Source organism: Megalobrama amblycephala, linkage group LG21, assembly GCF_018812025.1.
Source record: "Megalobrama amblycephala isolate DHTTF-2021 linkage group LG21, ASM1881202v1, whole genome shotgun sequence".
Lineage (NCBI taxonomy): Eukaryota > Metazoa > Chordata > Actinopteri > Cypriniformes > Xenocyprididae > Megalobrama > Megalobrama amblycephala.
The window spans coordinates 25321353-25347645 of record NC_063064.1 but is presented as its reverse complement, the minus strand read 5'-3'; the positions used below and the strand labels follow the sequence as shown (position 1 = coordinate 25347645).

General features: G+C 36.4%; 2 protein-coding genes across 7 annotated transcripts in view; one reads left to right on the top strand and one right to left on the bottom strand.

Annotated features, from left to right (window-relative positions):
- The window catches only part of thsd7bb (thrombospondin, type I, domain containing 7Bb), an 86312-nt gene extending 78561 nt beyond the window's left edge, over positions 1-7751 (bottom strand). For 2 of the 5 annotated variants that reach the window (XM_048172747.1, XM_048172750.1), the window contains exons 1-2: positions 7522-7750; positions 7288-7386 (exon numbers count right to left, since the gene is read on the bottom strand). The gene's annotated coding sequence lies outside the window, so the exon portion shown is untranslated. Of the gene's footprint in view, positions 1-38; positions 391-6688; positions 6763-7287; positions 7387-7521 lie in introns of those variants that run through there. The other 3 variants (XM_048172749.1, XM_048172751.1, XM_048172748.1) reach the window with 3 other exon arrangements.
- A 2120-nt stretch (positions 7752-9871) lies between these two features.
- On the top strand, positions 9872-21674 carry lims1 (LIM and senescent cell antigen-like domains 1). 2 transcript variants are annotated; one of them, XM_048172703.1, is made up of 10 exons: positions 9872-10029; positions 14048-14207; positions 14672-14738; positions 14824-14944; positions 15222-15371; positions 15452-15602; positions 18411-18503; positions 18632-18680; positions 18848-18923; positions 20364-21674. In XM_048172703.1, exons 1-10 carry the CDS (start codon positions 10001-10003, stop codon positions 20476-20478), a joined length of 1011 nt encoding a protein of 336 aa, XP_048028660.1. In that variant the 5' UTR covers positions 9872-10000; the 3' UTR covers positions 20479-21674. The 2 variants fall into 2 exon arrangements, with proteins under 2 accessions (XP_048028660.1, XP_048028661.1); XM_048172704.1 differs by lacking the exon at positions 20364-21674 and adding an exon at positions 19276-19671.
- Positions 21675-26293: the final 4619 nt, after the last annotated feature.

The following is a 26293-nucleotide window of genomic DNA, read 5'->3' as shown; positions in this document are numbered from 1 at the left end:
AAGGATCTTTTACTTCTCAGACACACACAGAGCCTTACCTGTCCTCCAGCGTCCTGTGAGTTCTCCAGCCGCTGAGATGATATGAGCAGCAGAATGGAAGTGATAAAGGAGGAGGACAGGGAGGTGAAGAAGGAAGATGACAGGAAGGAGGATGGAGAAAAAGTGTCAAATAATGAGGAAGAGAAAAGAGAGAGAGAGAGAATGACTGATTAATGTGCGTGAAAGACAGATACAGAATATTATCCCAGTGGGCAGCCCTTGCTGAAGATAAAGTGGCAGAGAGGAGAGAGACAGAGAGGTGGGATTGTGTGTGGTGTACGGACACTGGCAGCACTATCTCTCTCTCTCTCTCTCTCTCTCGCTCGCTCACTCTCTCCCTCCGTCACTCTGCCAACACTTAACTCCTCCACCACCCCTTTCTCTATCTCACTGTCAAATAATGAATCGCCATTCAAAGCAAATCAGACTGGATTCTAAAGAGTTTAACCCTGCCGGTGATAATATCATACATTTTATTAGATCACTTGTTAGAATTTGTACAGAAAACATTCTAATCTCCTTTGCCTTAATAATCAAAATTTTGAGATTTGTGCTTTCTAAGTCAAGCTTTACTATTTCTCATAGTTTGGGATTCAGGGCGTTTAACCATAAGTATTCCTCATCCTGAAATGTTTATGCCACAAAAATGAATGATACATCAAATTGTGTGGCAATCATACTTATGATTTTTGCTAAAGTTAAAGGTGCCCTAGATTCAAAAATTGAATTTACCTCAGCATAGTTAAATAACAAGAGTTCAGTACATGGAAAAGACATACATTGAGTCTCAAACTCCATTGTTTCCTCCTTCTTATATAAATCTCATTTGTTTAAACGACCTCCGAAGAACAGGCGAATCTCAACATAACACCGACTGTTACGTAACAGTCGGGGTGAACGCCCCAATATTTGCATAATGCCAGCCCATGTTCCCAACATTATAAAAGGCATTAGACAAGGGCAGCCAGTTAATGTCTGGATCTGTGCACAGGTGAATCATCAGACTAGGTAAGCAAGCAAGAACAATAGCAAAAAATGGCAGATGGAGCAATAATAACTGACATGATCCATGATATCATGATATTTTTAGTGATATTTGTAAATTGTCTTTCTAAATGTTTCGTTAGCATGTTGCTAATGTACTGTTAAATGTGGTTAAAGTTACCATCGTTTCTTACTGTATTCACGGAGACAAGAGCCGTCGCTATTTTCATTTTTAAACACTTGCAGTCTGTATAATGCATAAACACAACTTCATTCTTTATAAATCTCTCCAACAGTGTAGCATTAGCCATTAGCCACGGAGGACAGCCTCAAATTCACTCAGAATAAAACGTTAACATCCAAATAAATACTTTACTCACATAATTCGAAGCATGCATACAGCATGCATGACGAACATCTTGTAAAGATCCATTTGAGGGTTATATTAGCTGTGTGAACTTTGTGAATGCGCTGTAATATAGTCGACTGCCTAAATCAGTGCATTGTTAATGATGCCCCAAAATAGGCAGTTAAAAAAATTAATTTTAAAAAATCTATGGGGTATTTTGAGCTGAAACTTCACAGACACATTCAGGAGACACCTTAGACTTATATTACATCTTGTGAAAAAGCATTCTTGGGCACCTTTAAAAAAAATCCACAGAATTGCACTGGAGGATCCTCTAGACATCAGAATATCATAGAGATTTTCTAACCACCTAACAGGGTTGCCAGGTTTTCACAACAAAACCCGCCCAATTGCTACTCAAAACTAGCCCAATCGTGCTTCAGGGGGGGTCCCCCCGGTAAAAATCGCGTTCCGGGGGAAAAATCCGCATTTTTGGCGGAGTTCCACTGGTAAAAATGTGCATTCCAGAGGCTAAATATCACGTTATTTGGGGTCACTTCAGCCCGCGGACATGAAAAAGTCAAGCTTTACTATTGCTCATAGTTTGGGATTCAGGGTGTTTAACCATAAGTATTCCTTATCCTGAAATGTTTACGCCACAAAAATGAATGATACCTCAAATCTTGTGGCTATCATACTTATGATTTTTGCTAAAGCTAAACAAAATCCACAGAATTGCACTGGAGGATCCTCTAGACACCAGAATATCATAGAGACTTTCTAACCATCTAACAGGGTTGCCAGGTTTTCACAACAAAACCAGCCCACTTGCTACTCAAAACTTGCCAATTGTGTTTCAGGGGGTAAAATGCGTATTTTTGGTGGGGTTCCACTGGTAAAAATTTGTATTCCAGAGGCTAAAAATCATGTTATTTGGGGTCACTTCAGCCCGCGGACATGAAAAACAACACACGGCAACAGTGTTTAAGTAGCCCAGTTTCGCTGAAAAAACTCAGACTTGGCAACACGGCCACCTAACAACCAGTAGCTAATTTCGAAACCTTTAAAAATTTTCAGTGGTTCACCACTAGAGAGGCGATCTATGGAAGCTTGTTTCCACCCTGCACTGAATAGGGTATATGTCGAACGTCACATGACCACACTGGAAAACTGGTCTCATTGCATCCACTTGTCAGAGAAAGTGGTAACAGCAGTATGAACTGACAGCATATCTATGGACTTTTAAGGTAATCTGCGAAACTACCTAGTTCACATTGTTATAGGTGTTTTATTCTATTAAATATCTTAATGTTAGTGAGAAAAAGAAAAATGAAAAAAGCTTTTAAATATCAATTTGCATATGTGGGGGACATCAGTTATGCTCAACATTGCTCACTCCTTTTAAGTTATCTTGAATGAAGCTATTTTTTTCATGAAGCACATACAAAAGACCTAAATCGGAAGTGATCTGATCTGTTTTACAGAATACGGAAGTTAGATTGTGCATAACCCCTATAAAAAAATGTAAAAAGGTAATAGATATATCGAACGAACCAACGAACGTTCGATTTTTTTTTTTTTTTTTTTTACCAGATCTTGAATCACTTTAATAATGTAGAAATAAATGCATTGGAGGATCTTCTAGTGACCAGAATATCAGAGAGACTTTCTAATCACTTAACAACTACTACTACTACTAGGGGCCATGTTCAAAATCTTTGCACAACTTTTGCTTGGTACCAGTGGTTCAGAGTGGGTACGGATAGTTCCAGCTATTGATTCTGATTGGTTGAACGCCCCTGAACGCCCCTTAGCTGTTATAAATTCACTGTAAACCACGGCTTCTTGGGGCTTATTGCTTTATCAAACTGCCCAAGTCACGTGATTTCAGTAAACAAGGTTTGTTTCATCCTAACTACTCAACTAACAATGAGCAATATATTATTACAACATTTATTAACCTTTATGTTAGTAAATAAAAATGTTCATGTTCATGTTAGTTCACAGTGCATTAACTAATGTTAAAAGATACTATGAACAAAGATAACAGTCTAGTATCATACAGTAATAGGAAGTTTTGCACGCACAAACTCCAAATTTTCTTCAGAAAAATTACAAATCCTGTTCTTAATCTCTCATTTATCTTTTTATAAAAAGGGCAAATGTTTCCATGCAGAATGCTGTGAATATCTGAAAGGGATTTCCATACTTTTGACATTTCACATAAGAGGTATAAAAATACAACTCTAAAGACGTGAATAGAAGTGTGTAATACACCACTCATAAAGAGCTGAGAGGGTTTGAGCGGGATTGGAGATCAGTGGACTGTGAATGGCTCAGGACTCAATGATTCTACATTCATACATACAGGAGATGTTGAAACCTCTGTGAATAGCTTGTCCTTCATTTGCACTTCCAATAACACTCACTCACTCACAGATTCCCAGAGCCACATGTGGATACACCACACACAATGTTTTCATGGCTCTTGTCACATGTTTGGGCTGTGCTGTTAACATGGCAATGGGAGGGGAGAACAAGATCTATCTATCTATCTATCTATCTATCTATCTATCTATCTATCTATCTATCTATCCAAAAACCCACTCATCCATCCATCCATCCATCCGTCTGTCCATCAAACAGTTTGTCCATCCATCCATCCATCAAACAGTTTGTCTGTCTATCTATCCATCCATCCTTCAATCCATCCATCCATCCATCCATCCAAAAGTTTGTCTGTTTATCCATCATCCATCCATCCAACAGTTTGTCTGTTTATCCATCATCCATCCATCCATCCATCCATCCAACAGTTTGACTGTCTATCCATCCATCCATCCATCGATCCATCCATTCATCCATCCAACAGTTTGTCTGTCTATCCGTCCATCAATCCATCCATCCATCCATCCATCCATCCATCCGTCAAACAGTTTGTCCATCCATCCATCCATCAAACAGTTTGTCCATCCATCCATCCGTCCGTCTGTCCGTCCTTCAGTTTGTCCATCCATCCATCCATAAACCCACCCCCATCCATCCATCTATCCATCAGTTTGTCCATCCATCAGTGTCTGTCTGTCCATCCATCAATCCATCCATCCATCCGTCCGTCAAACAGTTTGTCCATCCATACGTCCGTCTGTCCTTCAGTTTGTCCATCCATCCAGCAGTTTGTCTGTTTATCCATCCATCCATCCATAAACCCACCCCCATCCATCCATCCATCCATCAAACAGTTTGTCCATCCATCCATCCATCCATCCAACAGTTTGTCTGTCTATCCATCCATCCATCCATCCATCCATCCATCCATCCATCCATCCGTCCGTCAAACAGTTTGTCCATCCATCCATCCATCCATCCATCCATCCATTAGTTTGTCTGTTTATCCATCATCCATCCATCCATCCATCCAACAGTTTGTCTGTCCATCCATCCATCCATCCATCCATCCATCCATCCATCAATCAATCCATCCAACAGTTTGTCTGTCTATCCGTCCATCAATCCATCATTCCATCCATCCATCCATCCATCCATCCGTCCATCAAACAGTTTGTCCATCCATCCATCCATCAGTTTGTCCATCCATCCGTCCGTCAGTTTGTCCATCCATACGTCCGTCTGTCCTTCAGTTTGTCCATCCATCCAGCAGTTTGTATGTTTATCCATCCATCCATCCATAAACCCACCCCCATCCATCCATCCATCCATCAAACAGTTTGTCCATCCATCCATCCATCCATCCATCCAACAGTTTGTCTGTCTATCTATCCATCCATCCATCCATCCGTCCATCAAACAGTTTGTCCATCCATCCATCCATCCATCCAACAGTTTGTCTGTCTATCCATCCATCCATCCATCCGTCAAACAGTTTGTCCATCCATCCATCCATCCATCCGTCCATCAATCCATCATTCCATCCATCCATCCATCCGTCTGTCAAACAGTTTGTCCATCCATCCATCCAAACAGTTTGTCCATCCATCCGTCCGTCAAACAGTTTGTCCATCCATACGTCCGTCTGTCCTTCAGTTTGTCCATCCATCCAGCAGTTTGTCTGTTTATCCATCCATCCATCCATAAACCCACCCCCATCTATCCATCCATCCATCCATCCATCCATCCAACAGTTTGTCTGTCTATCCATCCATCCATCCATCCATCCATCCATCCATCAAACAGTTTGTCCATCCATCCATCCAACAGTTTGTCTGTCTATCCATCCATCCATCCATCCGTCCGTCAAAGTTTGTCCATCCATCCATCCATCCATCCATCCATCCATCCATCCAACAGTTTGTCTGTCTATCCATCCATCCATCCATCCGTCCGTCAAACAGTTTGTCCATCCATCCATCCATCCATCTATCCATCTATCCATCTATCCATCTATCTATCTATCTGTCTATCTATCTATCCATCTATCTATCTATCTATGTGTATGCTCATGACTTGAGGTGTAAATATTTGCTCTGATGATGACTCACTTTGATTATGAGTCTTTATGAAATTATGTGATGAATCATGCTCAGTTCATTTGGTTCAATTTTATTTGAATATTTTGACAGGATTCATAATTGTTTCCAAAAATATGTTAAAAACACAAATTGGAAAAAAAACTGGAGGGACAATTTACGCTATAATGGAACATTAACACAAACAATACACCAGATTTGACATTCAAAGGCCCAATCATTATTTTTATTTATGTTTTCTATTGTTACTATTCATATTTTGAATATGAAATGAATACGTAATACATTGAGTATTCTTACAATTATAACTGATTTTTAAATCCTGTAATCATTGCATTGAAGTTTCAGTCAGGTCAATATATTTTACACCCTTAGAGTTGACATCAAAAACACTCATGAAGAGATCTTGCCTTATTCTGTAACACAAGCGTTCTTTTCACTGTCATGTGATGTGTAAAACCCATCTGCGGGAGCTTATCGTGCACATGCCAGAATACAGTTGCTTATTTCATTAAAATCTCAGAAGGCGAAAGACAAACTCGACAAAGAAATCATAAAAGAGAGTTGTGTGCATGCACTTATGCGTTTGTGCTCACCCATCACTGACAAGACAAATGTTATCACTTAACTTTGCTCTATAATTCCACTAGATGAATGACTGTCTCTCTCAACACTCTTCTAAAGCAGTGATGACCTGGAGATAAACAGTGTTATGAATCTGCTTATCTCACATCATAGCTTCATGTTTGATCAGCCACAGGCCCGCTGGTTATTATACCATCTTTATATAACTCTGAATGTTAATCAGGGAATCGTGCATTTCTCTTACCCAGAACTTCAGATGGACCTTTGTACATCCATGGGTATCCATAACAACGACACCTGGGAGGTGATGAATTCAGACTAAAGGGCAGAACCCAGAGGCCAAACAAATTATAATGTATAAATGAGCTTTTCTGTCTACAAGATTATAGCTTAGAAAGCATCACAGAAAGATTCGATACGCCTGCTCTTTATCCAGCACATTAATAAACACTGATTCTCTCTTACTAAAGCAGCCAATCAGCTACTGTTTCTGTTTATCACTTTGACTGACTGTTGCTGAAGATGCAAATGATGGCAATCTTGATGTGGACTGCTTACAATGAACATATCACCTTCAAAAATCATGATTAAGGCTTTGTTCAAAATATTGTGTGAAAATTATAGGATACCAATAAGCAAAACTACTTAAAAAATACCAAAACATTATTATTAGGCCCTAATATATATTATACATACATATATACACACATGTATATACACATGCAGATAGATAGATAGATAGATAGATAGATACGTAATTAAAATATTATAATTTCTTGATTACTTTCAAACAAGATAAATCTTTATGACATCTTAATGATTTAGACGAATTTTTCAGCTCACCTATAGTTCACACAGGTGTCCTTGCAGAGTAACCACACGTGTATTTCCTCACATTAACGGTTTCCAAGTTATTTTTGTCTTCAATTTTGCAGCAGCGCCCTCGTGTGGTGGATATGCAACATAATATATTCAAAATGTAACTTTTTCAATTCATGTTGAGGCTGTAAATCTCTGTGTATTTGCACAAATAGAACTGTATTTCCTATTCAAGTTAGACTGGAGTAGTTTACTGACCTGTAGGCTGGATTCTTACTTTAAATTAGTGGATTTCATGGATTCCCGCATCAATTGCCATATAAGTCTCTGTTTGATAGAAAGCGCTAAACTGTTGACGTCAGAGAAGTGTGAAGCTCATTTCTATGCTGTACTCTAGCCTGTCCACTCTCTTCCAGCGCCTTCGCTACTTTTAGTGTAATAGCGTAAAACCACCGCAAGAGGGCGCAAAACCCCTCAATGCTTAGCTCTCACCTTAAAGGAACGCTCCACTTTTTAAAAAAAATAGGCTCATTTTCCAACTCCTCTAGAGTTAAACAGTTGAGTTTTACCGTTTTCGAATCCATTCAGCCGATCTCCTGGTCTGGCGGTACCACTTTTAGCATAGCTTAGCATAGTTCATTGAATCTGATGAGACCAATAGCATCTCGTTAAAAAATGACCAAAGAGTTTCAATATTCTTCCTATTTAAAGCTTGACTCTTCTGTAGTTACATCGTGTACTAAGACTGACGGAACAATTGCGATTTTCTAGACCGATATGGCTAGGAACTATACTCTCATTCTGGCGTAGCCTAATAATCAAGGAACTTTGCTGCTGTACCATGGGTGCAGCAGGTGCAATGATATTATGCAGCGTCTCTCACAAATGTTTCTATGGTTACAAGGCACGCTCCCTGTACAAGCAGGGGATCGTATCATTGCGCCTGCTGCACCCATGGTACGGCAGCAAAGTTCCTTGATTATTACGTCAGAATGAGAGTATAGTTCCTAGCCATATCGGCCTAGAAAATTACAACTGTTCATTTTCTGTCAGTCTTAGTACACGATGTAACTACATAAGAGTCAAGTTTTAAATAGGAAAAATATCAAAACTCTTTGGTCATTTTTGAGCGAGATGCTATTGGTCTCATCAGATTCAATGAACTATGCTAAGCTATGCTAAAAGTGGTACCGCCAGACCCGGAGACCGGCTGAATAGATTCGAAAATGGTAAAACTCAACTGATTAACTCTGGGGGAGTTGGAAAAATGAGCCTATTTTCAAAAAAAGTAGAGTGTTCCTTTAACATTATCAAATATTTATTAGATTTTTTAGGGTTAGGGTCAGTATAAATATATATATATACTACATAAATTTATAAATAAATATAAATAAAATATAATTTTAAATTAATATATATTAAAAATATGTGCATTTTATATAGGACTTAAATTTTTTTTTGTGAAGCAACTTTACAAAAGAACTATTTCCGAATATCCGTTATGTAAAATATAATGTATTTTATCATACCAAAGACTTTAGAATGACACAAGACGCGTCACTCGTATTGTTTTGAATGGGAGAAAGTGCAACGCACAATTGTATGCAATTCCTTGACAATGTTCTTATGTTACTGAGCATTAATAAAAAATAAAAATAAAAAAGTGCAACGCGCAATATGGCGGAAAACGTCCCGCCCTCTAAATAAGAGCCAATCACCGATTGGTAAAGTCATTGCATCACTGCGGCCGTTACAAGCTCCGGTTCCTACAGAAACAGTCAGACGCGCGCCTCCGAAATGAGACACAAGAGACGTGCATTTTTTGATACATCCTTTGAATATGACCTCAATTAAAGTTGGAGAGTTTATAAATGATAAAAAGTAGAATTTTTGATAAATAACCTGATTGTGTTAGGCAAACACTTTATCCACAGATGTAAGTATTTAAAGCTTATACCCCATTTCACTGGATGGAGCAATGATTTGAAGGTATTTGCAAAATCCCTTCAATGGATGATGGACAGAAATGCCCTGAAAGTTCTTTCTGCTTTGGACTTGTATATGTTGTATACCCTCACTTTTTTTCTTTTTTTTCCCCCCCTTCTTGTTTTGTTCTATTTTTCTTTAAATGCTGTATCAACTCGAAAAACTGATTTATGATTGTTAAATATGCCTTAAATGTTAGTATTTGAATAATGTCTAATAAAAAAATAAAAATAAATTTAGGATTGTGCATGCGCATTAGCTTGATCCATCCTGAAAAATACAATTTTTTTGTCATGATTCGTGCGTTTAGAAACAAATGAGAGGCGTTTCAAAAATGCGGGACTTTGATCATACTTAGTACAGTTGATTATTGAATACTGAATATTTCTGATATTGATTATTTGAAGATTGAGTAATGATTATATTATATTATATTATATTATATTATATTATATTATATTATATTATATTATATTATATTATATTATATTATATTATATTATATTATATTATATTATATTGCAAAGTTCTGCATAGCAGTGGAGCTAATTCATGTAACCAATCAGAAGTCAAGCTTAGCAGCACGTGATCTAACCCGGAAAATAGAGCGGGGGTGGATCGTCTGTTTTTCAGGAAAACGTCTTTATCTTAGAGTTAAGGGAAAAAAGTGGAAAAGCAACAGATCCGAGGGGCGTTTTATGTTGTCGAATAAACTCTGAATCGTCTCTCAGGATAAGCCGTGCTGTAGGGGATGCTGGGGGTGTCAGAGATGACGGGCAGGTACGATGTTTGAAATAAATTTTTATTAAATGTGGATAAATGGATAAATGTTCCTCTCTAGCTAGAGATGCAGCAGATATCTACAGTTTTATTATTTACTTTATTAGTTTTCTTCTTTCTTCTTTCCCCCCCAACCTATCTCGTTGAATATTGTTAAGCTGTAAGTGTAACTGTAATCTGCGTATTATATAGAGAGAATAACTAACATTTCATGGGTTGCTAGATCAGGGCGGATGCTAAGCTAATTAGCCTCCCTAGTTGAGTTCTTCTGGGCGACACACACACACACACACACACACACACACACACACACACACACACACACAGAGAGAGAGAGCGCTAAAAGGACATTCAACACACCACCAATGTTTAGATAAGCCCTGTCATATTGCAGTTAACTGTAAGTAAACAAATAACATGAATTTTATTTATTATTTAATCATATAATATCTAACTTAACATTATTTCTGGAAAGCTGCTATGTGCTCCTTATCCTTGAAATGCCTTCTCAGATGTTTTCTGTAGTGATGAAATGTTTCGCTTTTCCGGAGACCAAATTCCCAAGCATTCATGAACTGGATGCTCCCACAAACTATCAGATCTTCTGGGAAAACATGGATATAATCTGCTTCCTGAGATGTTAAGCTCCTTGAAACTGACAATTACCATGTCTAAACTGTTAAGGGATGAAACTAGTTTTGGTTTACTCTAAAAAGACGTTTATAACGTTACAAAATAATTATATATTTCAAATAAACACTGTTCTTTACAACATGGATAACATGGATAATAATAAGAAATGTTTCTTGAGCAACAAATCAGCATATTAGAACGTATTTGAAGGATCATGTGACACTGAAGACTAGATCAAGTTATTATAAATTGTAATATTTCACAATATTACTATTACTGTTAATATTATTGTAATCTTTCCATCACAAAGCTTTTTAAATTTGAGTATATATTTCAGATTCTGTGTAAAATTCAGATAAAGTATTTTAATAACTTGTAATATAACAGGGACCAAAAAGTGTAAGAACACAGCATTTTTATAATAACTTAAAATAAACTAAAAAAATTGCAATTACAATTGGAGTGAGAAGTTGGAATAAAAATGGGAATACTTTACAATATGGTCTCATTTGTAAACAAGAGTAAATGAATTATCTAACATTAACTAACAATGAAGAATATATATTTTTAAGCATTTAATACAATAAATAAATACAACAAATACAACTATTTTTTTTTATTTTAAAAATGCATCAGCAATTCTCTTTTTGAAACCTTTATGCCACACTGTATTTTCTTTCTATATACATGTTAGATAAGCTGGGAATGTGTCATCATACTTCCAGAACACACACACATACACACACACACACATGGCACAACTCCAGCTTCACACAAGAGTGTGAGACCTCCACTGTTGTTCTGTGAGCTCTTGCACATGCTAAGACCTCTGACATACAACAGTCTCCATCTCTTAAACACACAAATGATCTATTTATAGATCTACAGTGTCTCTGTCCTCAAGCAGATGTTTTCTTTTCAAATCACCATATTAGGGAACACTTCCTTAGAATAGTCAGTCCGATTTAACGCCTTGAAGGGAGTGAGGGGAAGTTGTAAAGACGATCCATCCTCTAATAGCCACATCACCTGTGATGTCAGAGGAGAAATGTCTGTGCAAGGAATCACTGAGTCATTTGGGATCTCGTCTGGCAGTGTGACCACAGGCCACGACAGGCTAATTCTGTGATGTAAACATTGGTTGCAGTCTTGCCCGGTCGCTCCTAAATGGTGTAACTTAATATCTTGCAAAGTGCCAGATAGGCTACATGGGATTTTTGTTTAGAGAAACATCATCTTGAATCACTCTCAAGAGCAGGATGATGATATGATACTAATCGAACTGGCCAGTGAATGAAGTAATATATAATTCCATTTAAATGTTTGGGGTCGGTAAGATTTTTAAAAATGTTTTTGGAAGAAGTGTCTTGTGCTCAAAAAGGCTGCATTTATTTGATCAAAAACAGTAATATTGTGAAATATTTTTACAATTTAAAATAACACAATTCTATTTGAATATATCTTAAAATGTAATTTTATTCCTGTGATGGCAAAACTAAATTTTCAGCATCTTTACAGTCTTCAGAAATCATTCCAATATGCTGATTTGGTGCTCATGAAACTTTTCTTTTTATTATGTTCAACAAAAGTTGTGCTACTTAACATTTTTGTGGAAAATGATGCTGATTTTTATTTTCATGATTCAGAATTGAAATATTTTGTAACATTATACAGGTGCTGGTCATATAATTAGAATATCGTGAAAAAGTTCATTTTTTTTATTGTAAATTATTTAAAAAAATGAAACTTTAATTTATACTAGATTCCCTACATGTAAAGTAAAACATTTCAAACGTTTTTTTTTTTTTTAATTTGTTGATTAGAGCGTACAGGTAATGAAAGTCCAAAATCCAGTATCTCAAAATATTAGAATATTTACATTTGAGTTTCATTAAATGACCATCCCTACAGTATAAATTCCGGGTATCTCTTGTTCCTTGAAACCAGACTGCTGACTTGGCAATGGTCCAGGAGACAATCATTGACACCCTCCACAAAGAGAGTAAGTCACAGATGGTCATTACTGAATGTGGTGGCTGTTTACAGAGTGAAGTATCAAAGCATATTGAATGCAAAGTTGACTAGAAGGAAGAAATTGGGTAGGCAAAGGTGCACAAGCAACAGGGATGACCACAAGCTTGAGAATACTGTCAAGTAAAGCCGATTCAAACACTTGGGAGAGTTTCACAATGAGTCAAATGAAGCCGGAGTCAGTGCATCAAGAGTCACCACACTCAGACATCTTCAGGAAAAGGACTACCAAGCCACTTCTGAAACAGAAACAACATCAGAAGCATCTTACCTGGGCTAAGGAGAAAAAGAACTGGACAGTGAACAGTGGTCGAAAATCCTCTTTTCAGATAAAAGTAAATTTTGCATTTCATGTTGAAATCATGGTCCCAGAGTCTGAAGGAAGACTGGAGAGGCACAGAATCCAAGCTGCTTGAAGTCTAGTGTGAAGTTTCTGAAGTTAGTAATGATTTGGGGGGCCGTGACGTCTGCTGGTGTTGGTCCATTGTGTTTTATCAAGTGCAAAGTCAATGCAGCCATCTTCCAGGAGATTTTGGAGCACTTTATGCTTCCATCTGCTGACAAGCTTTATGGAGATGCTGATTTCCTTTTCCAGCAGGACTTTAGCACCTGCCCACAGTGCAAAAACCACTTCCAAGTGTTTTATTGGCCAGCCAACATGCCTGACCCCTGAATCTATTGGATATTTTCAAGAGAAAGATGAGAAACAGTCGATCCAACAATATACAGATCATCTGAAGGCTCAATAGTGCCTCAGCAGTGCCACAGGCTGATCACTTCCATGCCACACTTCACTGATGCTGTAATTTGTGCTAGGAGCAAGTCATTTGCTGTAATATGTGCTGCCGACCAAGTATTGAGTGCACAAATGAACATACTTTAAAGAACTTGAACTTTTCTGTTTTGAAAATCCATTTTTTGATTGATCTTAGGAAATATTCTAATATTTTGAGATACTGGATTTTGGACTTTCATGAGCTGTACGCTCTAATCATCAAAATTAAAAAAAAAAAAAAAACTTTTGAAATGTTTTACTTTACATGTAGGGAATCTAGACTATATGAAAGTTTCATTTTTAAAAATAATTTACAATTAAAAAAATGAACTTTTTCACGATATTCTAATTATATGACCAGCAGCTGTAAACGTCTATACTGTCACTTTGAACAATTTAATGCATTCTTGCTGAATAAAAGTATAAATTTCTTAAAAAAAATAAATAAAAAGATTTAACTGACCCCAAACCTTTTGGTAGTAGTGTGGTCCTTGCGTATACATTTGTTTTGTACCATAGATAAAAGCTGTTCTTAGTCACTGCTGTTTGTTTCTCCTGACATTGATCTGTTTCTAACAGCAACATGGCCAATGCCCTGGCAAACGCCTCGTGCGAACGGTGTAAAAGCGGCTTTGCCCCGGCGGAAAAAATTGTCAACAGCAATGGCGAGCTGTATCACGAACAGTGCTTCGTCTGCGCTCAGTGTTTCCAGCAGTTTCCTGAAGGGCTCTTTTATGAGGTACTTCCATTAAACCTGTCATGTAGCATTTAATCTTGATCCCAAGTTGTTTAATGGGTAATATTTTGCATTTCTTCAGTTTTTTTTATTAAATTGAGGTCCAATTTTTAATGAACAAACATATTAAATAGAAAATATGGTATTAAAAATATAAATAATTATATTTTATTTATATTAAATAATCAATTTATAGATAGTCTAGTAATCTAAATGAAGCTTCAAAAAAGGCTTGTTTTAAGAATTTTAAGGATCAGAGAGAGGATAGAAAGAAGATTATATATATAAAATTTGCAGCTTCATTTTGATTATTAGTGTTTTTGGACTGGCTGAAGTGTTGAGATCTTGAATTTACAGTATGTTTTGTCTACAAGTTATGTTAAAAAAAATCTGTAATTGATTGACTTTGAGATGTATTCCCATCAGAGTTCATGTTATAATTAATTTTTTCTCTCTTCTGTCCATAGTTTGAGGGAAGGAAATACTGTGAGCATGATTTCCAGATGTTGTTTGCTCCCTGTTGTCACCAATGTGGTAAGAGACACACATGCATAAACACGCAAACAGGTGATGTTATTGACTGTGTTAATTGTAAATTGTGTCCCTCATATTCCCACAGGAGAGTTTATAATTGGGCGTGTGATTAAGGCCATGAATAACAGCTGGCACCCTGACTGTTTCTGCTGTGATATCTGCCAAGCCGTGCTCGCCGATGTTGGATTCGTCAAGAACGCCGGCCGGTAAGTTTATAGCCAGTGAGGGGTGACCGTGAGCATTTGATTGACAGGCTGCATACGCTCAGTTTGATGTGAAACTGATCTAGGATCAGCCCACTGATTTCATTAATGAATTATCGTTATTCTCATGAGCAGTTCTGATTTTTAAATGCGTGTTTTAAATGCGTGATTTAGAGATGTTCTTTAGCTCATCTGATTGTGTATGGGGCCAAATTAATACATGTAAATACAAATAAAGTTGTAATCCGTGCATTCTGATTTGCACATCTGTGTTTTTCAGCCATCTCTGCCGTCCATGTCATAATCGCGAGAAAGCTCGGGGCCTCGGGAAGTACATCTGTCAGAAGTGTCACGCCATCATTGAGGAACAGCCCCTCATTTTCAAAAATGACCCCTACCATCCTGACCACTTCAACTGCAGCAACTGCGGGTCAGTACGGCACCAAGTGGTTTCATCTGCTGTGTCCATTTACTGAAAGTGATGTGAATTATAGGTTGTGTGTTTTACAGTAAGGAGCTGACTGCCGATGCTCGCGAGCTGAAAGGTGAACTCTACTGCCTCCCCTGCCACGATAAGATGGGTGTGCCGATCTGCGGAGCGTGCAGGCGTCCAATTGAGGGCCGTGTGGTCAATGCCATGGGCAAACAGTGGCATGTCGAGGTTTGTGTGTTTGACAAATGTCTAGTATAATTAATGTAGTGTGCAACATAATATAGCTGAATATATATTTATTAATAAGTGATGCTTGTTAATAAACAAATAAATAAAAAAAACAATATTTCTGGTCAAAATGCCATCCTTGGCAAGGTATCAATGCAAACACCGTAAGTTATGCCTTAAGTGTACATAAGCAGATCTGGGCCTGGGCAGTGTTGGTCACGTTGCTTTAAAAAAGTAATTAGTTATAGTTACTAGTTACTTCTCACAAATAGTAACGGAGTTAGTAGCTGAGTTACATCATTATAAAAGTAACTAATTACCAGGGAAAGTAACTATTGCGTTACTTTAAAAAAATAAAATAAAAATAAAAATATGCCAAATAAATTGAATGCCCCCAATATTACATATAAGTCTAAGAATAAATTATTCTTGATGCGACTCCTGACTCATGATCCGCTCTTGCTCACGACATGAAATTTCTCTGTACTGTGTTGGTAGCCATTAAAGAAAACGTAGTTTCATATTTATGTTTAAATAGTCCTATGTTATGTTTTAAATCCATTAATTCGATTATGAAAAGTTAGTGAACAGCATGAGTAAGATGCATCAAAATATGCACAAATATATCGGGAGACATGGAGTGGGTCAGACATGATTTTAAACACTTCATTAAGTTTTGTTTTGTAGAAAGCCTTTCTTTAAAGTGAATTTCGTTTTGTAAAAATTGTATCTTAATTTTAATCAATGTTTCATCTACCAATTGCTTTGATTTAATATATAACAAGCAAAGATAGCGGACAATAAAATCATGACATGGAGGCGCGGGCGCGTGAACTGGAGCGCGTCTTATAGGCTAAATGAACCGAAACTCAGAGGCTGCTTGCCTCGCAGACATGAGAAATATATCTATAGAATGCTTGAAATATCTACTTTAACGAAAATGAAGTAATTAAACACGAAAAGAAAGAGACTACTCTGATTATACAGCCTAATCCGAATGAAATGTGCATTATCTCTCTAGGCGCGTCCATATGAGCAGATGATCAGCAATGAGAATCAGCAATGCCAACTTCATCTTTGCAGCCGACACTGATTCAGAAAACATTACTTTATTAACAAACAATTAAAATGTCTCCTTACTGTTTTTGTCACACTCATAATCATTACTTTTGCCGGTTCTTTATGGCAATTATGCGTGCCATTGAGTGCTACAGTATATAGCCTTTATTATGTAAACGCTCCTTATTATGGTTTATTCTCTCCAGTATTTAAGAAATTAAATTAATATAAATGTGATTAGTCAACTAATAGCTTAAATGAACAACTACTAGTCGACTAGAAGAAAAACTCATTTCACATATTTTCGATCAAGCATCAAAAAAGGTATTCTGGTTTGAGCTCGCGCTTCGCGCGCATGCTCTGACAGACACACACACAGCGCATCGTACATTATTATCAGTTTAAAATTATATTTGTGTATGACTTACCGCAGCACACACCAGAGAAAAAAACTTTGCAGGTCCTATGGCTGAGAGAGAGCTTACTCAGATGAAAACCGCTTCAGTGAGCTCAATTATAGTAACGCGGCATTTTTTTGTCAGTAACGGTAATGGCGTTGTAACGGGAGAAAAAGTAATTCGTTTGATTACTCGTTACTGAAAAAAGTAACGGCGTTAGTAACGCCGTTTATTTATAACGCCGTTATTCCCATCACTGGGCCTGGGATATCAGTTCTGTCCATGAGGCCTTGCTGTCTAAATGCAGTCTAATAAACCTGGCACTTATAATATTTGTAATATAAATCAAACTATAATATAGTAGAAAAGGAGAAGCACTCACTGCTCTCTGTAGTCAAACTGCAATCAGATCAACATTAAAGTTTTTTTTTTTTTTTATATATATATACATAATCATGCAGTTAAAAAATAAAGTCATTATATTTTTTTGTGATATTTCAGTGTCTAGATGTTTACATGAATACTTCAAGCACCTATTATTTAATTTGTTCTATTTCTTTTTATTTATTCTGTTTGTTTTATTTGTTGCATGTACTTTGTTCTTTGTTTTATCACTGACTGTTTACTTGAATAATTGCTTGAAAAAATAGAGAAAAATGTAGGCTTCGTGCTGTTGTCATAATTAATTTAATATTTTCATTAATTTTTAATTGTTTATTCAAAGGAGTGTTAGAAAAAACGAATAGCAGATTATTTTTTGCTGTACTACTGAAATGGTTTTGACTCCTGAAATGCTGATATCGTGACAGCCCTATACTGATTTTTTTACCAATTAAGACAATATTATACCAATCTTCAAAAAAGATATTAATACTTTTATTCAGCAAGGATGCAGTACATTAAACAAAAATTACTGGAAAGACATTTAAAATGTTAAAAATGTTTTAAATAATTACTCTTCTTTAATTTTCAAATCATCAAGGAATCCTGAAAAAAAATTATGGTTTCCATAAAAATACTAAGCAGCGCAACTGTTTTTAAAATTGACAATAATAAGATATTATTTTTTGAGTAAATCAGCATATTAGAATGATTTCTGAAGGATCATGTGACACTGAAGAGTGGAGAAATGATGCTGAAAATTCATCACAGTAATTACATTTTAAAATATATTTGAAAAAAAAAAAAAGTTATTTTAAATTGCAAAAATATTTTCACATGTATTTTTGATCACATAAATGCAGCCTTGGTGAGCACAAGACTTTTTAAAAAAATATTGCCCCAAACTTTTGAATGGTAGTGTATGTTTGAACTGCACACTGACAGCTTGTGCGTTTGTGTGTGTTTGCAGCATTTTGTCTGTGCCAAGTGCGAGAAGCCTTTCCTGGGACACCGTCATTACGAGAGAAAAGGTCTTGCTTACTGCGAGACTCACTACAACCAGGTAACACAGGCCTGACTCCTCTTTCAAAGCCTCTTTTGATCCCCCCAAAAAGTCTGTTATTTATAAACATTGTTGATAATGAAACTTTGAGCTTTTAATTTAGAGTGTGTGTTGTGTCTGTTGTGCAGCTCTTTGGTGATGTTTGTTACCATTGCAACCGTGTGATCGAAGGAGACGGTAATTGCTGTTTACTTGAACATGATACTGACATTTAATTCTCAACCTTTAAAGCTTTAGTATGTATATAATAACAAAAAATAATAATGCTCTGAAGTGCAGTTGTTATGGCTGCGGGTACTGCTGTTGTGAGTTGTTATGTGAGATGTTTTTGTGTCTTCTCTCAGTGGTGTCGGCTCTGAATAAGGCTTGGTGTGTGAATTGCTTCTCGTGCTCGACCTGTAACACCAAACTCACTCTCAAGTAAGTGATGTTACACACACATACTCATCCTATATCACAATCTACCCCCCCTTCCTTTTTCTGTTAGTGAATTTTCGCTAGCTGTGTTTAAATTTAAGCAGAAGTGTCTTTAAATTGGCTCTCCCGGCTGCTGTGATGCTCTTCTTTGGATCGTAACTAACCTTTCTGTCCAGCTAACTCTTGTATTCTCTACTTCTGTCCCCTTCAATTCTCTCCTTTGCTCTCAAAATGCTCCCACATCCCATTTCTCTTCCTGTCTCCCACTTCAAACCCAATTTTCCATCCAATTTCCCCTCCTTTTCGCTCGTTTCTCCTCTTTCCTCCCTCATTTTCCCTGACGGTGGCCCTGCAGGGACAGATTTGTGGAGGTGGATCTGAAGCCAGTGTGTAAACATTGTTACGAACGCCTGCCGGAAGAGCTGAAACGGCGCTTGGCGAAACGTGAGCGTGACTCGCGCGAACGCCGAAAGAAAGCCATCGCCGTCTGTTTGTAACCCTTTTCTCTCTTTTTCCTTCTTCATTCTCATCTGCTTCACTCGTTCTTTATCATTGGTTAGTGTTTTCAATCTCACCATTTATTTGATGTCTTTTATGTATTCCTTTCGAAAATGTTTTCCTGTAGGGATGCGCATATCACTTATCAGCTGATACTTTTTTTTTTAACCGTATTTGTTAGTATTGGATATTTAATTGTACATACTCATTTCCCCTATTTTTTTTTTCACCCTAATTAGACAGAAAATGTACCTTTACTGTCATATAATGCTCACTTAAACTTTAAAAATACTAATAGTTTAATAACACTGGAATGTAAACTTCAAAATTAATATTCATTTTTCATACTGTACATTATAATATGATGCTTAACTTCAATTGTAGCAATGGTTTTTGTTTTAAGGGTTTTATTTTTAAATTTATTTTTTTAACATTTTTAATAAATTATTAATAATATCAGCTATAATATCAAAATAATTGTCATTGCCACCAGAATTTTAGTATTAGTGTATCCCTGTTTTCATTTGTCGGTTCATTATTATCATATTCTCTGTGTCATATTGATGTTTTTTTCACCATTTTTTTTTTTGGTTTTTGGTCATTAATAAACCCAATGCATTACACTGCCCTAATAAATAAGCAAATATAATACATAATATATATAATACATGTATGTATGTATTATAATACATATAATGCATGAATGTATGTAACTGCTGAAACAGTATAGCATGTATATATAACAGTGTTATTTTACTATTATTTATATTCTATTTTATGGTTTAATAGTTTGAATTATGATTTTTAATAGAGTTATTTAACAATAAAAACCACATAAAGAGCGCACTTTAAATAAATGGAATGGGTTGTATTCTTGCATAGCATATATTTCTTGTCTAAACGTGTTAGAAAGCATATTCCTAAAAGCAAGATTTGTGTTTTTAGGAACAAGTTTGTGGAGTTTGACATGAAGCCAGTGTGTAAGAAATGTTACGAGAAGTTTCCTCTGGAGCTGAAGAAGAGACTCAAGAAGCTTGCAGAGACCTTGGGCCGCAAGTAGATGATCTCGCCATCTTTGGTGCTTGAAGAATGAATGGAGACCAAACAAAATCTGGGCTGTATTTGGGCTGTATCTGGGCTGTAGCCAGCAGATTTTCTTTGGTCTCATTCCAACAGATGTTCTTGTGTCTTAACACACTGCAACCAAAACCAAATACTTTTATATTGTTTATTGATATATATATGTACTTGCATGTTTATGAAGATAATTCTAGTTGTAGTCACACTGTTCAGAGCACGTTTTTGACATTTGTTGCTTCATATGCAATGCCACAGAGGTTTTTCTCAAGGCTGTAACCCTTCCTATGTCTGACCCTGGGTCTGGCTTTGATGTATTGATCTAAGAGTTGTATTTGATATTTAATGTATGCTCAAGCCTCACATATTTCTGCCAGACAGGGGATCAAAAGTTAATGCATGATGTAATGAGCCTAGAGGAACACGACAACCTCTAAACCAAACTCTTCGCTCGACTGAACAAAGCGTTCAAGCTGTGTAATCTCCTTCTCAGCTTAAATTATCTTGCTTTATTAAAGCCTTTGCTGTGTTCTCGAAATATGCAATAAATTACACCACTTATATTTCTTCTGAGAGGTTTATGAACTGTGTTGACTGTCTTGCATCATAACATTCTTGTCTTTTTCATTTCCTCTTATGAGTTTAGTTTTATGACATGCCTGCCTTATTTTTCTGGAGGAAAAACGCCTTTTATACTCTCCAAATGTAATGAACTCGTGCCTTGTTTCGTTATTTACATTGACCGCAATTACTTGTGATTTATGTAACAATTGACTGAACCTAAACATGATTCGACTGTACTTGTAACGGTTGATTTCATCATCTATTTTTAAGTATGAAAGTTTTAACCTCACTACATTTCTACTCAATATACATTATTATATTTTGTGTTTGATTATGCATTTAGTTCCCTTTTTTTTTTTTTTTTTTTTTTTTTTTTTTTTTTAAAGGAATTCATTCCTTTTATTACATTCAGGCATTTCATTTTAATTTACAGCAGAATTTAGAGCCATAGCAAAACTACTTTATGAATTCATCACGGCCTGCATTCACAGAATGATGCATTTTGGCAAAATATGTATTAATATGCTTGTTGGCAGCTTTTAAATAAATCTCACTATGTTCTGTACGAAATTTAAAAATATATGAATAAAGTATGCACTATTTCTGATATCATCATATTGTCTTTGTAATGGAGTTTTTAATGTGTGTCTGTTATAAAAGTTTGCAAATCTAACAGATACATGCATTTAATCAGCCTTCAGCTTAGATGCATTTACATTCAACAATTTATAAAATATTGGTATCTTGCGGTCCATTTTGTGCAATAAGATGAAAAAACGATACCACAAATAACCACCATAAAAATGCCATAAATATAGTCCATATATGAGTCTCATGCAATCTGTGTTATCTGAACTGCAAGGAAAGAGGGACCAAAACATTATTCAATACAGAATTACAGAGAAAGTCATATGGGATTGTAATGCCATTACTAAGTAATAAGTACAGTAATCTAAATACACTGTTGAAGATGTAATTACTTAGTAGCTAGTCATTTAATTACTTTTTAGAGTATAATGACTGATTTGTTCCTTGAATTAAGGTGATGCTTGTAATGTACAGCGTTCTTTAGGAATCTGTCACCAGGTGGCGCTGTTACACAAGACCTGAAACTTATAGACGAAAGTCTTCAATAAAAGTTCAAACAAAAAACAAAACAAAAACACCCTGTCTTCTAGTTTACCTTTAGAATTAAAGTTGAGGTGCAACAGAGCAATTGTTCAAAAGATTTGTCGAAAAGAGAATCAACACATAAGCGTCCTGCAGATACTATTGGGTGGATTGGATTGAATAAACAGCTTCTCAGTATCACTGAACCGTTGAACAGACTCGTCGTCTTACCCTCTAAAGCTCTGCTTCTAAGCACAAATGAAACAATACCTCTGATTCTATTACTGTGGCTCAATAGCAGAAGTGAGAACAGTAGAAAAATATTATCTGGGTGTCGCCTCGCCTCTGTCATCATTTACAATGGCAGTAATTTACATTCAGAGGCGCTAATTTCTGTGCTCTCGAGGGCTGCAGTAATTCGTCATTTCCCTGCGAGCATCTCCTCCTCTGTGGAATCTTTTCAAATGAAACGAGAGGAAATGACAAAGAACAATAAGAGACATTCAGAAAGTTCTCAAAGAGAGCAATTGAAGAGGGTGGATTTGACTAAGTTTCCTCAGAGATAATCTTCAACAATGGATGACGTCACGGGCACGGATGTATCCTCTGTGGACATTGTCATCTGCAGTATTCAGATTATAGTTTATAATAGTTGATTTTCTGTGTGTGTGTGATTAGTTTACTTCAGAATTTAAATTTCCTGATAATTTACTCACCCCCATGTCATCCAAGATGTTTATGTCTTTCTTCAGTTGAAAAGAATTTTTTTTGAGGAAAACATTCCAGGATTTTTCTCCATATAGTGGACTTCACTGGGGTTCAACAGGTTGAAGGTCCAAATTGCAGTTTCAGTGCAGCTTCAAAGGGCTCTACACGATCCCAGACGAGGAATAAGGTCTTATCTGGCGAAATGATTGGCCATTTTCTAAGAAAATAAAAATTATATACTTTTTAACCACAAATGCTCATCTTGCACTAGCTATGCGATGTTACGTTATCACATTGGAAAAGTCACGCATGACGTTGCTGGAAGTATCCAGTCTCTACAAAGCAAATGTGCAAAGACTAATAAGTCAAACGGCCTTTAGAAAAAAAGGTAACCGTTGTATCGTTCATTTCGCTAGATAAGACCTTATTCCTCGTGTAGAGCCCTTTGAAGCTGCATTGAAACTGTAATTTAGACATTGAACCCCACTGAAGTCCTTTATATGGAGAAAAATCCTGGAATGTTTTCCTCAAAAACCTTAATTTCTTTTTGACTGAAGAAAGAAAGACATAAACATCTTGGATGACATGGGAGTGAGTAAATTATCAGGAAATTTTAATTCGGAAGTGAACTCATCCTTTAATAAGAGTTTAATAAGAGTTTATATTTTTCTCCAGGGCTACATATGCCTATATATAAACAACAAAAAATGTGGGGCAGAATTTATTGGCCACAGTACATTGATGAAAAATAACCTTTAATTTAAAAAAAAAAAACATAGGCTACCAATAACCATACTCCATAAAACCAATGTAAATAGGGTCATTTTGGATTTTATATTGACTAAATTATTACCTTTATTGGATAGTAAAAAGTGAATGTGGTGTTTGAAAAAATGCTGTTCTTACTTAGAATTTTTGTCTTGTTTCCAGTCCAAATATCAAAAAATTCTTAGATCAAGAAGCATTTTCTTGACAAGTAAAAATAATTTTCTTGTTTTTAGGAAAAATAAGTCAAAATTAAGTGAGTTTTTCCTTAAAACAAGCAAAATAATATGCCAGTGGGGTAAGTAAAATAATCTTAATCCAAACTGAAAACAAGATTGTATATCTTATTTTTGGTTTGATATAAGATTAGTTTGCTTACCCCAATGGCAGATTATTTTGCTTGTTTTAAGGAAAAACTCACTTAATTTTGACTTAATCAAGAAAATGCTTCTTGATTGAAGAACTTTAAGATATTTTGACTAGAAACAAGACAAAATCTCTAAGTAAGAACAGCATTTTTTGCAGTGGTTGAGAGATAGTTAATACATTTTGGGGGGGGAAAAATAACACCAAGAATGTAAATAGGGTTAATTTTGATTTCATATTGACTAAATAATCACATTTGGTCCCCTTCAACCCTGAATATGTGGTTACATCCTTATGTTACGGTACTGTTTCTCTTCACTGAGCGGCCTTTTAATAAACATCTTTAATTTTTATCTAGACGTGCTGGGCCAAATAGACTTTACTGTCCATGTTCATTGATTATGTTGCGCCTTTATGAAAGCACCATAAAAAAAAAAAAAAAAAAAAAAAAATCTTAAGTACATTTTTGAAATATAGGCTATGATACGGCTAGCTGGAGGCCAGAATTGTATGGCGTCTACTAATTAAGGATTTACATCAAAAAGGATATTTGTTCTGGAGCCCGCAGTGCATTTGGTTTGTTGATTATGGTGTATAAAAATCATGCTGTGCCCAGAGGCCAATTCTAGTGTGATTAAAGTATAAGAGAAGCAAAAATATAGCATGTGTCCATAAGAGTAGCCGTCTTTAATTATTCATGCTGAGTGGGAATAGTCGTACTTGCTAGACTTTGTTATTCAACGATAGGATGCATTGATTGACTGCCGTAGACGTTTGGTTCTCCTGCACATGTTGGATCAATTTGTGTGTGTATGAGAAAGAAAGAAAGAAGGTTGAAAAGAGAGATGGACTGATGGAAACAGTGAGGTTCAGGACTGCGGGGAGTTATGGCACAGGACTGAAAATCTATCATGGTGACAGTATGCATGGAAAACGTCAATATGTGTCACACACAGAAAACCTTCCGGGTGGATAAAGGAAAGCGACAAGCGCCGAGCCGTGGATCTGTGTGCGGAAACACAGGTGCAGCCGTGCTTATCGGGTTTCTGGATGTCCAAACATAGCCCAGTTCATTTTTCTGATTAATATTATTGATCCGGCGAGGAAAATGATGGTAGCCCACTCGTCCGATATAAACACGGCTCCTCCGCTGAGCTGATATCAAAGTTGCTTTTCTCTTCACTAAAGTTTAGAGAGGGAAACGTCTGGAGAAGTGCAGCCAGGATGTGTGCTCGCATTAATGACGTCTCTTCTATATAAGCTCCAGCATATGTGACCGAGAAGTGTTCTCGACATCTTCTACTTGTCAAATCTTCAACTTTTTGTCTCCTTAATTAGCATATTGAGAGGAGTACCATCATGGCAGGTGCTCTGAGCTGCTGGTTGCTGGTTTATGATTGTGAATTTACTTTCTCAAGTGCAGACCTTCGGTTGCAAACAGACATCTTCATCGCGAGCTATTGAGCTAAAGAGGAAGCAGGATTTCAGAGTTGTATAATTGACATAATTATCCACAAATAAGTCGATTCTTTATGCCAAAACTATTTCTAGACGTTGCTTCTTTTCTATGTCCCATCAGGCCAGATCTCTCTCTGAAGCCAACTGAATCTAAATGGGACGCATGTTTTATTCAGGAGACGAGCGATATCATGGCTTGTGCATCGGGGAAAAAGTGTGCTTGGGTGTTTTTATGTGGGTTGGTGTTTGATTGGAAGTCACTAGTGAAGTGAAATTACTTTACCTATTGATTTTTCTGGCTCATTTTCTTACAATTTAGGAACACGTCTGAAAGGAAATGCTTTTACAGATATCTTAGTTAAGAATGGCATTAAATCTACAGCATGTAATGAACCTCTGAAATGTGGGGGTTGAATTAGATGTTGTGAGTTTGAGATGCCAATGTTTAATTGCACCATTCATCAATGTGATAGCAAGCTTTGCTGAAGTTTTGGGCACATTTTGTGTGAGGAAATTCTTGTGGTAAAACATCTTTTTCCTATACCAAGAAGTCATCTGGGAGGTAAAGATCCTCTAGTTGTTTTGTAATTTAAAAACACTGCATTGAAATCTCGTGGATAACCTTGGCATTAGCAACAAACAACCAATCAAAAAAAGTTTAGTTTTTAAGCAAATGACTGACCGACCGACCTTGTCCATTTTCACTTGGGTGGTTTTAAACCCAGCATTTTTTAGAGTGCACCTAAATCAACCTATAACTTTACTCCATCTAGAATGGGATAACTTTCTTGCACTATTACCTTGCATTATAACAAGACCAAAATCAT